This window comes from Meleagris gallopavo, chromosome 5 (assembly GCF_905368555.1).
Source record: "Meleagris gallopavo chromosome 5, MGAL_WU_HG_1.1, whole genome shotgun sequence".
Classification (NCBI taxonomy): Eukaryota; Metazoa; Chordata; class Aves; order Galliformes; family Phasianidae; genus Meleagris; species Meleagris gallopavo.
This window is the reverse complement of record NC_139408.1, coordinates 53,672,983-53,687,472: the sequence shown is the minus strand read 5'-3', so window position 1 is coordinate 53,687,472 and position 14,490 is coordinate 53,672,983. Positions and strand designations below refer to the sequence as shown.

The 14,490-nt window shown below is 42.1% G+C and overlaps 1 protein-coding gene across 3 annotated transcripts in view; it reads left to right on the top strand.

Annotated features, from left to right (window-relative positions):
• SYT16 (synaptotagmin 16) overlaps window positions 1-14,490 on the top strand; it is a 98,764-nt gene that overhangs the window by 44,921 nt on the left and 39,353 nt on the right. For 2 of the 3 annotated variants that reach the window (XM_085225797.1, XM_085225795.1), the window contains exons 2-3: window positions 2,990-3,168; window positions 10,099-10,716. In XM_085225797.1, the coding sequence (XP_085081923.1) occupies window positions 10,170-10,716 (547 nt within the window). In that variant the 5' untranslated portion in view covers window positions 2,990-3,168; window positions 10,099-10,169. Of the gene's footprint in view, window positions 1-2,989; window positions 3,169-8,984; window positions 9,111-10,098; window positions 10,717-14,490 lie in introns of those variants that run through there. The other variant, XM_085225796.1, reaches the window with a different exon arrangement.

Below are 14,490 nucleotides of genomic sequence, written 5' to 3'. Positions count from 1 at the left end.
TGTGTGTTTCTGCTCTTCTTCCCCCTCAGCACCCTCCCAAGTCCAGACATCCTCCTGCAAGCCAGAGCAGAGCTCTAGCCCAAATCAGTCTTGAAATAATTTCCCAGGCATAGTCTTAGCCTGGAGATTCAATCCTGCAGAGCAATCCCTTCAGCTGCAGGCAGAGAGGAGAGCTGGGACATGTCATTAGGACCATATGCAGGTGCAGCTCATTTCTTCCTGATTGCAGAGGAGCAGAGAGCCAGCGTGGTTCCAACACAGAGGAATCTGTGCTTCCAGCGGGAGCCAGGTGCTCAGACTGTAATGTTTCAACCTACGTATGTGAGACAGTGCTCAGGTGTAAATCTCACATCCCTCCCTCAGAGATACCATGGCACAAGCCTCCAGTATCTGGCACAGATAGTATGAGGGAGAGAAAACTTCTGCTTACAGCTGTGTGACCAGATGCATGAGCTCCTATGCTGCAGAATCCCCAGGCACCTTCTTGCAATAGAGCATGCATTCCTTAGATGAGTGGTGCTGTATCAACAGTCTGTACAGGAGATGCCTTACACTCTGCCCCCAAAGAGTAGGGGAAGCCTCAAGGATTGTCTCAAGTCCTACACCACTATACTACTGCATCCGTGTAGGCAGCAGATGGTAATAGGTCTCTGAACTTTCTTTCAGGATGCCTGCTCTTTCCTCTGGGATTTTGCAAGGTATGATACAGGACTGTTGGAAAAAGGGGTACCTTGGAAACTTCTGTGGCTGGGGGTCATGTAGCATTACAGAGCTTGTGGTGGGCAATTGGTGTTCAAAAATATTGGTAGCTTGCTTCATTCTTGTCTGAGAAGGGTAAACTATGACATCTCATTGGGCTTAGAGCTGAGGTTTGTTGAAATGGCTTAATAAATAGGAACAGCAGTGTCCTTGCACCCCTCCACATCACTCTCTCTGCAATGAAATCGCTCACAGAGAGCCTTCATAACATAATTGTCGGTTTGCTACGAATCCATTTTAAATCTGCAGATTTTAAGCTAAGCTTCACACAACGCATACATTCATACGGAGGCACATAAGTGTTTCTATTGAGATGTGATGATCCCAGATGTATTGTATTGTATTTGTATGGTAAGGGTAGAGATGATAATCCTCTTTTCTGCCAAAGCTACGCTCGAGAAAAGGAAGAGTCATAGATGGCACCCAGCTGGGCTGTTGTATATATTCTGGAGTTCTGGTGACTTTGATTTCTGCTCAGCTCCTTTGATTTATACTTGGTTTCTGCAGGCACTTAGTGGTGACTTCAGCAGCTGAAAATAGCAGGAGTGGGTGCATCACTCAGCTGCTCTCACATCCCCAGCCCTGCTCCTTGGGTTGGGATGTGGGGGAGGAGATGGGCAAATTTCAGCCTCAAAAGGGAGACCAGACTCCTTGTCTTTTTAGGCCGTGCTTTGAGCTGGGGAGACACAAGGGGAATGTAGGTGCATTTGCTAGAGAAGTAACTGTGCTGTGCAGAAGAGAGCAAGGCAAATGTGGACTTGATTGTGTTGTCATTTAAGTTTACATAATTCAGTATGTGTTAACGTTCCCTCCACAGGCTGGAGTGAGCAAGATCAGAGCCAGCTCCTGAGTTTGTGTAGCCCATATCGTGCTGGATTTGGCATCCAGCACTCATCTGCTTTGTATGTGGGCTGCTGCTAAGCATTTGTGATTTTTGTTTCCAGTTAAGGCACGTCGACTTGTAGGAAATCAGTTTTTTCAAATTCCCCTTGATTATAGTCCTGGTGAGCGCTCTCAGGGCTGTAACTGGAGATGGTTCAGCTCTTCTAGCTTGAGCCTTTTGCTGAGTCAAGTTTTGTAAGCTCCCAGTGGGATGTTTTACAGGCAGGGCTGGCTCTGTTTACATCCTTTCCTCCTGCTCATCTCATCTATGAGCTGTAGCTTTGCAATCACAGACATCCCTGGTGTGCCACTGGTGCTGCTGCTGTTTCATTTTTATGGGATCTTTGATTTGAATCGGACAACTGAACTTTACCCCTTCTTAGGTGAAGTAATTATTAGGATAACAAGCCAATTTTTTTTTTTTCTTTTGCAGACAGTACTTACGTTTTTTGACGTGTGCCCTTGCCATCCACAGTGGGTGATCTATGTAGTGTTTGTCCCTTGTTTAGGCATTTTGATATGTGTGAGAGAGGTGAAATGGCTTTAAAAGCTTTTTGCTGGCGCCTGCGGTTTTTAGCAGACCTACTGGCACAGCTGAATCTGATAAATTGAAATGAGACTGTTTCTCTACAATTTGACATAGGGATGTAGAGGTACAGGACTAGGTTGTCAGCTGATGCATATCCACTGTGCTTGCTATACATGGCCAAAACTGACACCAGGGGGGCTAACCTGAATTACCTCAGCTGGAGGCTGGCCCTCTGCAACAAAGACTGGAAATTATGTGGTACTGTAATATACTTCCTACTGAAGGGTAAGGTAACAGATTAACAAGGTTCATAGACTAGACATTAGCCTCTTCTTAGTAGAAGTAATGCAGTTAATGACTGCCATTACAGCGTAGTCAGATAATTTTACAGAAAAACGTCCAAACTGAAAAGGAGGTATTGAGACCTTCTCACCTGGAGCTAATCCTCCCCACAGTCTGCCCTAAGTACTCACTGCAAGCTGTGCAGAAATGCTTTAAGGCCAATGGTGCTATCTTGGCTGGATCCTCATAGCTAGTATAGATCGACAGCCTCTCTCCTGAAACGAGTGGACTTCTGCACTAATATGAAAGTTTATTACAGTTGGTAAGAGTCTGATGTTCACATGTGATGAAAATGAAGACCTCCATCAGAATCTGGCTTGGTGTGCAATATAACTTGCTGTTGATGTTTTCAAAAGACTGGCCCAATGTGGATCTTCTAACCACTTAACGCAAGTCCAAGATGTCATTAAGCATATCTTTTTCTGAGTAATTTATCCCATTTATGCTGATACTTTCTTTGTAAATTTCTCTCTCTAGATAATTCTGAGGCCATTGGGTCTTTGCCTGCGGTTGGAGTCTTCTTTGTCCTCCTTCCAGACCTCCTTCTCTGCATCAACAGGAAGCTCTGCTTTGAAAAGAGAGGTGGGTTCTCATGCATGGAACAAGAAGGGAGAAGAAAACATTACAAAGAGAAGTCTAGATTCATGATGGCCTGGGTGAGTATCACAATACGACACCACCTTTGATGTACAGAATCTTCTTGAGACTTTGATTGCGGAGAGAATAGAGGTATTTACTGTGTCTCAGGTTGTTTGTTTGGATAACAGCAGGGATTTGGATAGACTGGAGCAACCTCCAGAACTTGATCAAATGGATATACAATTGCTGCCAGGCTTCCATTATCTTTGTTGTTTGGAGTACTCTCTTGAGAAATGGAGGGCAACACTAGAAAAAAGTGCACTCATCACTCTCTCTGTTATGGGAGTGTTTTGTTAATTCAGTTAAGAACAAAATGTGAATAATTCTTAGTAACGGCACTGCCTTTGCTCCTGAAGGATATGCCTGCCCTGGTTTTCTTGCAGTAGCTATTATATGCTCTTTCATGCATTTGTTGTTGTCTGGAAACATTATGTCTTGAGTAAACCCATGAGTCCTAGGGACAAAATAATTGTGAAAGAGCCCATTGGGGAATTTGACTCTGTTATAAAAATAACATTTTAATTTTTCTTAGCTGCCAGAAGATGCATCCATCCTGTTAATGGTGGTAAATGGGAATTTGGTGATTTCATCGTATATTTGTTGGTGAATTTGCATATCATAAGTGTAGAGTCATCAAAACAATTAGCCAAGAAAGTGGCCTCAGAAGCCTTGCAATTAAAAGTTCTGCTTCCTAGTGGTTCACTCATAAAGCTAATTGTAGAAGGGCATAATTGCAAAGCCTGGAGCCCTTGGAGCTTTTTTGGTACACATTTTGCCTTGCATTGTGTTTCACTTGACTATTGCAAGGGGTAAGATTTTGTCATACTTGAAGAGTCCAGGTTTTTTGAACAGGCAAATGTGAAGTCAGTGGTATTCATTGATTTCTTGCTAAATTTGTTAGTGAGCCAAGATCAGGCTGATGGTACCAACAAGTTTAAAAAGCAAATGGTGTCTGAAAGATCCTCCTGCTAAAGGTTCTGACTTTAATGTTTCTATGCAAAGATTATGGTGGTTATTTTTGTTGTTTTGTTTTTTAAACTATGTTTTCTTCATGAAGATTATATTTAAGTCTTTTATCCCTTCTCTTCCCCTCCCATCAAGTAGTGTGAAAATGTGGCTTTTATTTCAGTTTTTGAGATGGCACATCTTGCAGGAATATGTAGGCGTTGACATTCTATAGAGCTGTCACAGGCTATCATGTAAACATGTATTTGCAGTGCCTTTTAAAATGTGAATTATTACTAAACAGGGTGGCTTGGTTGTTTTTTTTTTTTTCTTTTTGGTGTTTTGTTCCTTACAAATTTTGAAAGACAAAAAATTGCTTCCCAGCTGACATGCTCGATGGCAGTTTTCATTTCAGCCTAAATCTTGTGTGTCTGAGTAATAAACCTTTGAAAACATGGGTTTATAATGGAAACACTAATTCAACTTTAACTACAGCTGTGCCATACAAGCAAAATACCACACACATTAATGAGGTGCTAAATCTGATACGGCAGAGGAATGTGTTGTAATCGTTAATTACAATGGAAACTTAAAGTTGGAGCCTGCTTTTTCCGTTCAAACAAAATCAGCTTGGTGAGTTGGAGCTAAGAGTTATTTAAAAATATCAGGTTTCTATTTTTAGTTAAAATTTCGCAATGCTGTTTGGATCGTTATAAGGCCAATACAGAATATTCATGTAGGAAATGCTAATGCTTTTTAAAAGACAGCAGTATGAGAGGACAGATTAAAGAGGACAGTGCTAACCATAGCATGTCGTATGGCAAGTGCAGAAAGGTGGAGCCTGAGCTTGGGCTGGGAAGCCATGAAAGCCAATTTCTGGCGCAGTAGTTCCTAGTGAGGGAGCTCTCCCAAGAGGAGTGCTGACAAGCAAGAGTTGGTTTCAAATTCAGTCTGACTTTGCTGGGTAGAAAGGAGCAGGATGGGAGTGTTTGTAACATGTAACTTACTGGTTAGTAGTTTAAAAATGTAAGTGAATTAAAAAAATCACTTTTCCTGTTCTCCACTTCCTTTTCTGATGAGCTGCGTTTATTACAAGGAGATCCTAATTCTACAGGTGTTGCTGTTCTCTACTAACTGGGGAAATCACTGCTCCACATTTGGATTTAGCAGTGGTTAGAACATATTGCTCTGCTATGACTATTGGTTTTATAACTGTCTAAACAAATGCATTTTGCATTTGACATGACCATAACTTCTACAATGGGATAAATCTAACTTTACAGTGGTGACCTGCACAGATTTTTCTGGGTTTGACGGATGTTTTTCTCCTGTCCTTGGATCAAGCTGACTTTTACCTTACCTGCCAATAAAAAAGACGGTTGGTATTGAAATATAAGCAGTTCTGCCTGCTTTGCACTCTGCAGGTGCATGAACTGACATTCAGGTGATGTACTGTAAACTGCCAAAGTCTTCGTTTTGTTTTGTCTTTTCTGTAAAGAGCCTGAACTTAGAACTGGTTAAGTGACAATGAAATAGACATTTCCATCATCATGACTCTGCGATGCATCTGTCTGTTTTGTTCCTAATTTAATTGTAATCGCACAGTTTGTGTCCTTATGAGAGAAACAAGATAAGGGAAGGATGTTGGTGAAAATGATGCCATAATTGTAAACCTTTTAGGAGACTCCAAGACAAAGGCTCTTAATTGCTAGGACACAATGGATAATGTTTCTGATACTTGAGGCTTTTGTGGATCCTGCTCTTGATTGCCTCATTGACCTTAGTAATCCCTTGCACGAGGATGTGCTGCTGCTGATGTTACTCCTTAGCAGCAGGAGACCCTTTGCTGCTGGGGTTGGAGCTTGTCTGGACATTGTCAGTTTGGATTTTGGACATACTTGGCACTGTAAGGGCGAGCTTAGAGCAGGCTGCAGAGCTGGATGGAGAATCTGGTTAATGCTTTAGTAAGAGAAGTCTACCATAGTTAACTTCACACATATTGGGATTGCTTGCCTATACCCAAGTGTGTGTATGATGGCATGGAGGATTGCTGAGCTGGCTGCTGTGATACAGATCCACGATGTTGGCCACGTGCAGAGTCAGCTGGAGTTGTTCCTCCCAGCATCAGTGTTCTTAAAGATGGTGAGAGAATGTGTGTGGGGGATGAAATCTCCCCTTGGAATGGCTACCTGCGCAAGGAAGAAGGCCCTTTCCTCAAACAGAGGCCTGATATATCACTGGGGACTCGTGTGAGACCTCTTTTGCTGCTCTGATGGTTTGGTACCTGTCATGAAGTGTGAATTCCATGACTAAGAAGAGGTGGAGATCTTGTTCTTACAGATGGTATTTACTGAGTTGCTGAGCCCTTTGCTTCAGAAGTTCACAAATGAAATGAACTTCACAGAAACATTCGGCATTGCTGGACAAACCCTTGTGTAAAGAGCTGTGTCAGACTGTGTGCTTCAGTGCTATGACTCAAAAAAGAAAAATGCCTGCTTTGTTCTGTACTGTACACTTTTATATAGTGGTGTGACCTGAGACCAGGAAAGAAATTGTGGTTTTCTTACAGTGCTTTATACAAAACTATTCCAGTTACACCTTGCCTTGCCTTGACCACAATGTTAATCCCGTTTTCCTGGTATGTGAAGTCACCTTAATCATCAGGAGATTTGAAGAAACTTTTTTTTTCTTTTTTTTTCTTTTTTTTTTTTTTCCATTTTCCTTTCTGGTTCATCAGCCTTGAGAGCTTTTTCAATTCATGTTCTCAAGCTGCTCTACACAGCCCCTGTTCTGGCCTCTGGTGTTGGTGGCATACTTAAAATAAATAAATGGGGATGCAGTTATGATGTAAGCCACTCATCTGCAGTAGCTGAGGCTTCAGGGAATCAAGACCTGTAAAAGTCAAGAGCAGGAAGGGTGGCAGTACTGCCTGTTGACCTTGCTTTGCCAGCAAAGCCTGGGCCCAGCCAGTAGCTTGAAACCAGTCACAAGTAACTGTGAGACGGTTATATGTTTGCTGAGGCATGGCTTGATGTTTAAAAACAAGCAGTGTGGGTGCTGTGTGATGGTACCAGTCTGGTATGCACATAAACTGGCTTCCTCCATGGTGTGTTAAGTTGTGAAAGACAGCATACCACAGAATGAATAAAACTGTGGTTGAGCTTTGTAACCGTGATGGTAAGGGAGCAGTTGCTTTGGGGCTGCATTGTCCTTGGCAAGTTGCAAGCTAACGGTGGTCCAGGGCTCAGTACCTTGTGTGTACAAAGGCGTGTACAAAGGTAGATAACAAGGAGTTGATTCATCACCCACTGCATTTGCCATTTACAGTTGTGGTCCCCCATCAGCACTGCTTGTGCGTCTTGATGGTGCTCCATACCATCAGTACAAAAATTTCCGTAAGTTGTGTTGCAGTGGAGCATGTGTGGGGGAAAAGGGAGTAACAGTAACTGGGTGACTTCTCAAAATGTTTCTAAAATAATTTAATTGTGTTAGGCAGCTAGACTTGCTCTCCCACTGCTAATTTCCAAGCAAGTAATTGCCCTGATTGACCCTGGCTTGTTCAGTTCCTGCAGGTTGGGTAGCGTGACTGCAGGCAGGATGGGACTCAGTCTATTGGGACTGCTTTACAAGAGCAGCTTGACAGCACAAGTGGGTGGGTTCCAGTGTAGTGTAAGCTGGTGTTTCTCCAGCCTTTTGAACTTGTGATTTCCTTTTCTGTGTTCATACAAGCCAGTGAATGACAACAGCTCAATTACAGAACGTTCTGTAATTTCTGCTTGCAGGTTTCTACTTTCATTCCCCTAATCCAGTAATTGCAGATGTTTCTCACTCCTATACATTGAAAGAACACAGTTGCCACTACTAATACGACTTAGCTAATACTCCAGTGTAGCTCCAGATCTGTAGCTTTCTTTATGCCCTTCTTGTAGCACTCAGTTTGAGAAATAAAAATAATGGAATATTGTTGCTTTCTCATATCGCTATTTAGCGAAGTTTGGTTTTTGTACCCATGGTGACAAATGGCTGTTGACATGGAAAGGATTTTGCATGTATATTTTGACTTGGAGGACATGACTGGCTTCAGTGGAGTCTGAGGTTGCACCTTTGAATTTGGCTCTTTGGTACATGCATAGCAAGTGTTACAGACAAGGAAAATATTTTCATTTGTACCTCCTGAAAATTCACACAGTATTAATACTAATGTTTTGATGGCAGTAGTATCTGTACATGCAGTCACAGAGATCCTATTTTGGAAAATATTAGATTTAATGAACCAGACAGACCTCTGACTTCAGGAGGTCTCACAGTCTGAGCAAAGACAGCAGCATTTGTGGAAGGCTGGATTCAGCAACCTGTCCAAACTGCAGAAGAAGTTGTTGGTGCAGTTTTCTTGGCAGTTGCAAAGAAAGTGCATCCTTCTAAAACAGTCATGTGACAAAAATAGATGTCTTCTGAGATCTGATTTCTTCTAGTGTCACAGCATGGTGTGGCAACGAGGTCATGGGCTCTGCTGCAGGTGCATAGTGAAATCATTAATTATTTGCACCTGCAGACTTCTATACCTGCGCTGCAGGATAGATCTGCACCTCATGACTGCATGCCTCCAGTAACATCATTGAGCACTGGCCCATAAAAGAATATGGACGTTCACCGATCATAACTCGTCTTGAATTGTACCAACATGTGTCGCGATGGAAATTGTATAAGTGTCGCGATCTAGCGGATCTCTGTATTAGGAAAAGCTCACCCGTTAGTCAACCTGATCATTGGTTCACACGTGAAGGGGTGGAGTGTATGGGAACTGCTGAATCATGGCCTGAACCTCTGATTGACCGCCTGAGGCGAGCAATGAGTCAGCCCTGGGAGCACAGGTGAAGGCAGTTCCCTTGTGCTGCTGGAAGGGGTGGAGCCTGGCTGCACCTCTCCTAGACCCATTTAAGAGCTGACTACCAGTGGGGAAGGATTTCTTCTAGAGATCCCTCTTTTGGAGTTTTACAGTGAGCCTAGGACGCAGGTAAGCTTTCCATCCTCTTTTTGTCATTATAATCTGTTTTGCCAAACTCTCTTGTTTATTTCATAATTATACCATCTTTGTATTTATTGACTATACAGTGGGTAAGTGTTCTGGGCAATTTTGCTGGGCAGAAACGGCACCTTAGCTTTCTGCAGGTTATGACAGCCAATAAGGCCACACAATATGCGGAGTCTGCCTCTACCCCCATTTCCAGAAATCTTCTGGCTCTTAGAGCATCTCAGTTCAAAAGCTTAACATTTACAGTTCTACAGCACTGTGGTTGCGCTAGGTGTGACAGTGCTTAATCAGCTGTTAAAATATACCGACTTGTATAATTCTGGTAAATTGTGATTTCCCTAAAGAATTCCATGAAGGCCTAGGGATGTGTCTACCTTCTTAGGGACAAAGTGGCAGAAGAAGGTAGCTTATTCGATGCCTTTTCAGTGAGAATGCTTTGGAATATCTTGTTTGAGTTTCTGGGAAGCTGATACTGATTCATGGTGGGATTGTACTTTACTACAAGCTGTGAGGAGATTTTCTGAAATTGGCTTGTTCTGGAAGCATTTGACCTGTAGTTTTAATCAGTGAAAGCATTATTGTCCTCAGGTTTTCTGTGCTTTATTTTCTCTGAACTTGCTGAAGTTGTGGATGTCAGATCTGGGAGACTTAGATTTTTTGTATGAAGCTTGTACTATACTTTTTTCTTTTCCAGGTCTTTTGAGAACTGCAAGAAGAATTTTTCTGCTTTAGATTATGTACTTTTCTCCCATGTTCCGTGTTTGTGTATTTATGGTACCTTTATTAACTGAACTGAAACTTTCCGGAACTCTCCAGGAATATGCAGTTTGTCCCTTGTTTCTGGATTTCCAGTAGCATTCCCAATGAAGTCTTTTATACCTTTTTCTAAACATTTGAGATGGATAATATGTTGATGGATAAGCAATTTACAGTAACCTCTTATGACCCTTTTTTTTTTTTTTTTTTACAGCTTTCTGAATCATAAGTGACATGGTGGTGAAACTGAACAGCTGATCTCCAGATACTGTCATAGTATTAACCATGGCATCTGAGGCTGTTCAGAGTTTTCTTCAGCCACTCTCTTCTTGGTTGTCCCAAATATACGAAGCTATCCAACAGGCAGGAGACTCTATATCTGCTTCACTGCTGAATTTGAGTGGAGTCGGTCGTGAGTCAGAAGAAGATAGAAACCGGGGCTTGGAGGGCAATGGAGTAGCTCATGAGGATTATTCTGCGGAATCAGAAGATGAAAGACACGTAGACCTGTGGGATGAGGAATACACGTGCCCTAGAGAAGATGGTCACTTTGCAGGTCGTGATCTTGCTTCAGAGGCCCTCCCCTTTGGTTCTGACATGAGTCTGCAGAGGCAAAAATGGGTTAAAAATACCACCAGCTTACCCCAGCAGTGTATCGAAAGGACCGGGCCTTTGGCTGCCAATGGATCACATTGGATGAACGAAGATCTGCAGCCGCTTCCTACTATCTCTGAAGATGAAAGTGAGCCCTCTGTGAGGATGAGAGGTCATGATTACAGCATCAGCATGGATAGCGCCTTAGAAATTAATAAATACAAGGCAAGTTTTGCAGGTAAGCAGCCAGCAAGCACCTAGATTTCTCATCTCTGGTATTGATTTGATGTAGTAGCATATCTGCTCATTTTGTTTAGTGTAGTCTTTGTTTCTCACTGTTAAATAAAACCTCATTGAAAATCCCAGAGAAAAATCTAACTTTTCCCTCTTCTCTTTCCAGTTCTTTTCTTATTCATGAAACTGATCTAATTGAAATTAGTGGAAATTTTCAGAATTAAATGTTGTATATTAGATACCAATCAGAGCCTATTGCAGCAGCACAGAACATTTTTCTATGCCCACTGTTTTGTTTCAGGTAACAGGATCTTTTGACGGGAGTGTTTAGCCTTAAGCCTTTGCTTTGAGAACTATCTGCCTTTTCATCATTGCTATTAAAGATATGTATTTAATCTCAAATCTTGTTTGTGCCAGCAGCCTCAAGATGTTACTGTGCCATGTGCTGCGAAATGCTCTACTAAAAAGCCAGTCATATCTCATGATCTTATGGATGAAAGGCTCCCAAATCACTTTCCCTCTATCCCACCACCACCACAGACTTTTTGATTTAAAATGAAAAGGATAGCAGTCAGGAGATTATGGGATGGATAAATAAATTTGGTGTTTTCAGTTTTAATTAGACCTAACTATGACTTCTGATCATTAAGTGACATGAACAGCTTCTCAGGTACTCATGTTCAGGCTGAATCTCAGCCACTGGGCTTTTATTCACTAGGTACCACTGTAGATGTGGGCAGAGGTTCCCTGGTTCACAGAAAACAAATGGAGATATGTGTTCCAACCAAATGTTTGAAATAGGAAGTTGAAGCTATTAAAATATTTGCTTTAAAATGGCCAAGAGCTTTTCATCAGGAGTTTTTTTAACAAGAACCTTTCTACTTCTAGGGAAGTGTTATATATTCAGCCTTTTCGGTGTAGGCTGTCAAAGTTCAGGCTTTCTGGTTTTGCTTTTGATAGGAATATCAGGCTGAAGGTATAAACTTTGACTGCATTCTTTGGATGTTAAAATTAGCTCCTTTCTTTATTATTGTTCTTCGCACTGTCATGGCCAGGGTATAATAAGATGATGAAGGGACTGGACTGGCTTTCCTAGAAGGAGATACTGAGATCTGAGACTGGTCAGATGGAAATGAGGAGGCTCAGGGGGATCTCATCAATGTCTGTAAATACTGGAAAGGAAGGTATGGAGCCAGTCTCTTGTTAGTGGTGCCAAGTGCCAGGACAAGCATGTTCCAAAGCAATGAGCACAATTTATTTGGTAAGGCACCCTGGAGACTCTCTACCCTTTGGTTCCCCAGGCTTTTCCTATACAGTGTCTGTGCAACGTCCTTCCCTGGGGGTTTGTTCACAAACACCAAGTCAAAGCCAAAGGGATGAGTTTAGTGAGTGTTTAGATCTAGTGTCCAGAGCACAGGTACACTGGAGCAGGCTGAACATGCGCAATCCTGATTCCTGCAGGACCTGTCATAGAAGAACCTCAACAGGGGCTGCCAGAGCTATTCAGAGCAGGCTGGGGAGCAGTACATGCTAGACGTGTTCTGGTGGTGACCAGCAGGTCTTTGTTGTATCTCTGGACCCATACCTATTTTCACAGTGGATGGGAGAAAAGGTCATGAGCTCTCAGAGAGCTGAGGGCCAAGAATGGGCCGCTGTCAGTGTCAAAGCAGTTTTTCACCTGCTGTCTTATCTGCAGGGACATCTGAAGAGCAGGGTTCTTAAAAGCATGCAGATGGATGAGATGGGCTCACAGTAGAGAGACACTCAGAGGTACTGGAGTGACCTGTCACTGCAGCTGAAGAGAATTGCTGTGAACTTTTTCCCAGTCGAGGGCTGGTGCTGGTGACCAAGTTGCTGTTGTTGGGCTCTTGTTTATTACCTATTAGCTTTCCTTCTTAGTAGGCTGTCTGGAGCTGTTGTGGAGTAGGAGGCTGTCTTTATAGAGCTTGCCAGCACCTTCGTTGATGCAGCCTGGAGCTCTCTGCTTCCACATGAAGCGCTTCAGAAGGCATTGCATAGCTTTTTACGCCACAGGGAATGTCACTGTAAATGCTCAAAAGTGGTCTTTTATCTCTTTATCTCTGCTCTGCACTATGCAGAGGGCCATCCAGTGCCCTGGAGACATGACAGTCATGAAGTTGGCTGCTTGAAGGCTGACCTGGTGCCTTTTTTTCCTCAAAACTATCCAAGTTGTATAATGGAGAAAAGGTGCTGAACTGTGATTTGAAAATATCTTCCACAACACACACATGCTTTCTGTGCTTCATGTATTTCTTTATATTTTCTTTTTTTTCCTTTAAATTCATTCTCTAACATCAAGAGTATGAACTCTTGTGATGGTACCTAGACATGCAGAGAGCCTGTAATACCTTGAGAACTTAAAATTTCAGTCGTGGATTAAAATGATCAAGAGATGTTTGAGGTAGCCTTATTTCTGTTAGCTTTGTTATCTAACCCTAAGTGACAATGTAAGTGAGCATATGGACTTGCTGACATTCAGCAAAGGCATTCAGTAGCATCAGTATTAGCTTTGAGCATTTTTCCTTGCATTTGGCATATTTTCATCATTTCTACAAAATATGTGTTTCCTGTTTATCCTTATATTCTTTCAGAACATTGCATCTTGACTTTATTTCACTTAATGTACCATATTTCTCTTCACAATAGAATATTTTAAAGCTAAATTGGCACAAAACAGTTGCAATGCTGAATGCTTTTTGTTGCCATGGAAATATTCCTGGGCACTTACTATTGACGACCTGGTTGTCAGTAATGTAACAGAGAAAATAGATACGCTTCATTTAGCAGCCACTGGTGATTAAAGAGCCGCAGAAACCTGTTACAAGGTCATTCCAATATATAGCTTATTAGGTTTAAGAGAAGAGAAAACCACGCCCCAGAGGAGAATAATTTTCTTTTCTTTAAAAAAAAAAAAAGATTCAAAACAAAAACAAATACAAGAGTAGTTGTTCACTACTCTTAAACTTACAGCATGCTTCTGAGACAAAATAAAATTGCAGTTAAAAACCATCATTACCCCACCTTCTTTTTATCAAATATGTTTTGGATTGCATTTTTGCTTCCTAAAAAAGTGTCCTGGCTCCCTTAGTAGCTTTCCTGAGGCCTCAAAGCAGCAAACACATTACTGAAAATCATTTTTAGGCTTAGGGATCTAATATATAATTTCAGCAGTGAGGTTCTGGGGTCTGTAAATCAAATGTCGGATGGATCATAGAATCACACCAAGGTTGGAAAAGACCATCCATTCTAACTGTCTACCTATCAACAGTATTTCCCACTAAACTGTGTCTCTGTACAACTTCTAAACCTTTCTTGAACACAGTACTGAGACACTGAGGCATGCTAATCAGCAGGCTGCTGGTTTGGCTGCTGCTGAGTCCCATTCTGTACTTCAGCGATGCTAGTAATGTTGTGCCAAGTTGAAAAACAAATGCAGGGATAAGCTTTTCACTTCAGATCCTTTTGAACCACAATTTAAAAATGAATGAAGTTGCTCAATAGCGCAAGCTGCTTGGTGTAAGAGGTTAGCAATGGGTACGCAGTCCCTTCCGTGCATGCAGATCTCTGCTGCCATTCACAGAGCATGTAATTGTGAATTACAGATTTACAGTTTGCTGCAAATACAGATGAACTTGCTCTTGCAGCTTCCTTGAGACCCTCCCTTGCTGTCTAACGTCGGTGTCGTCCGTCTCAGAAGGGGTAGGGAACAGCTTTTGCATCCTCCTGCAGCTGAGATGCTGCTATCAGCTGACTGGGG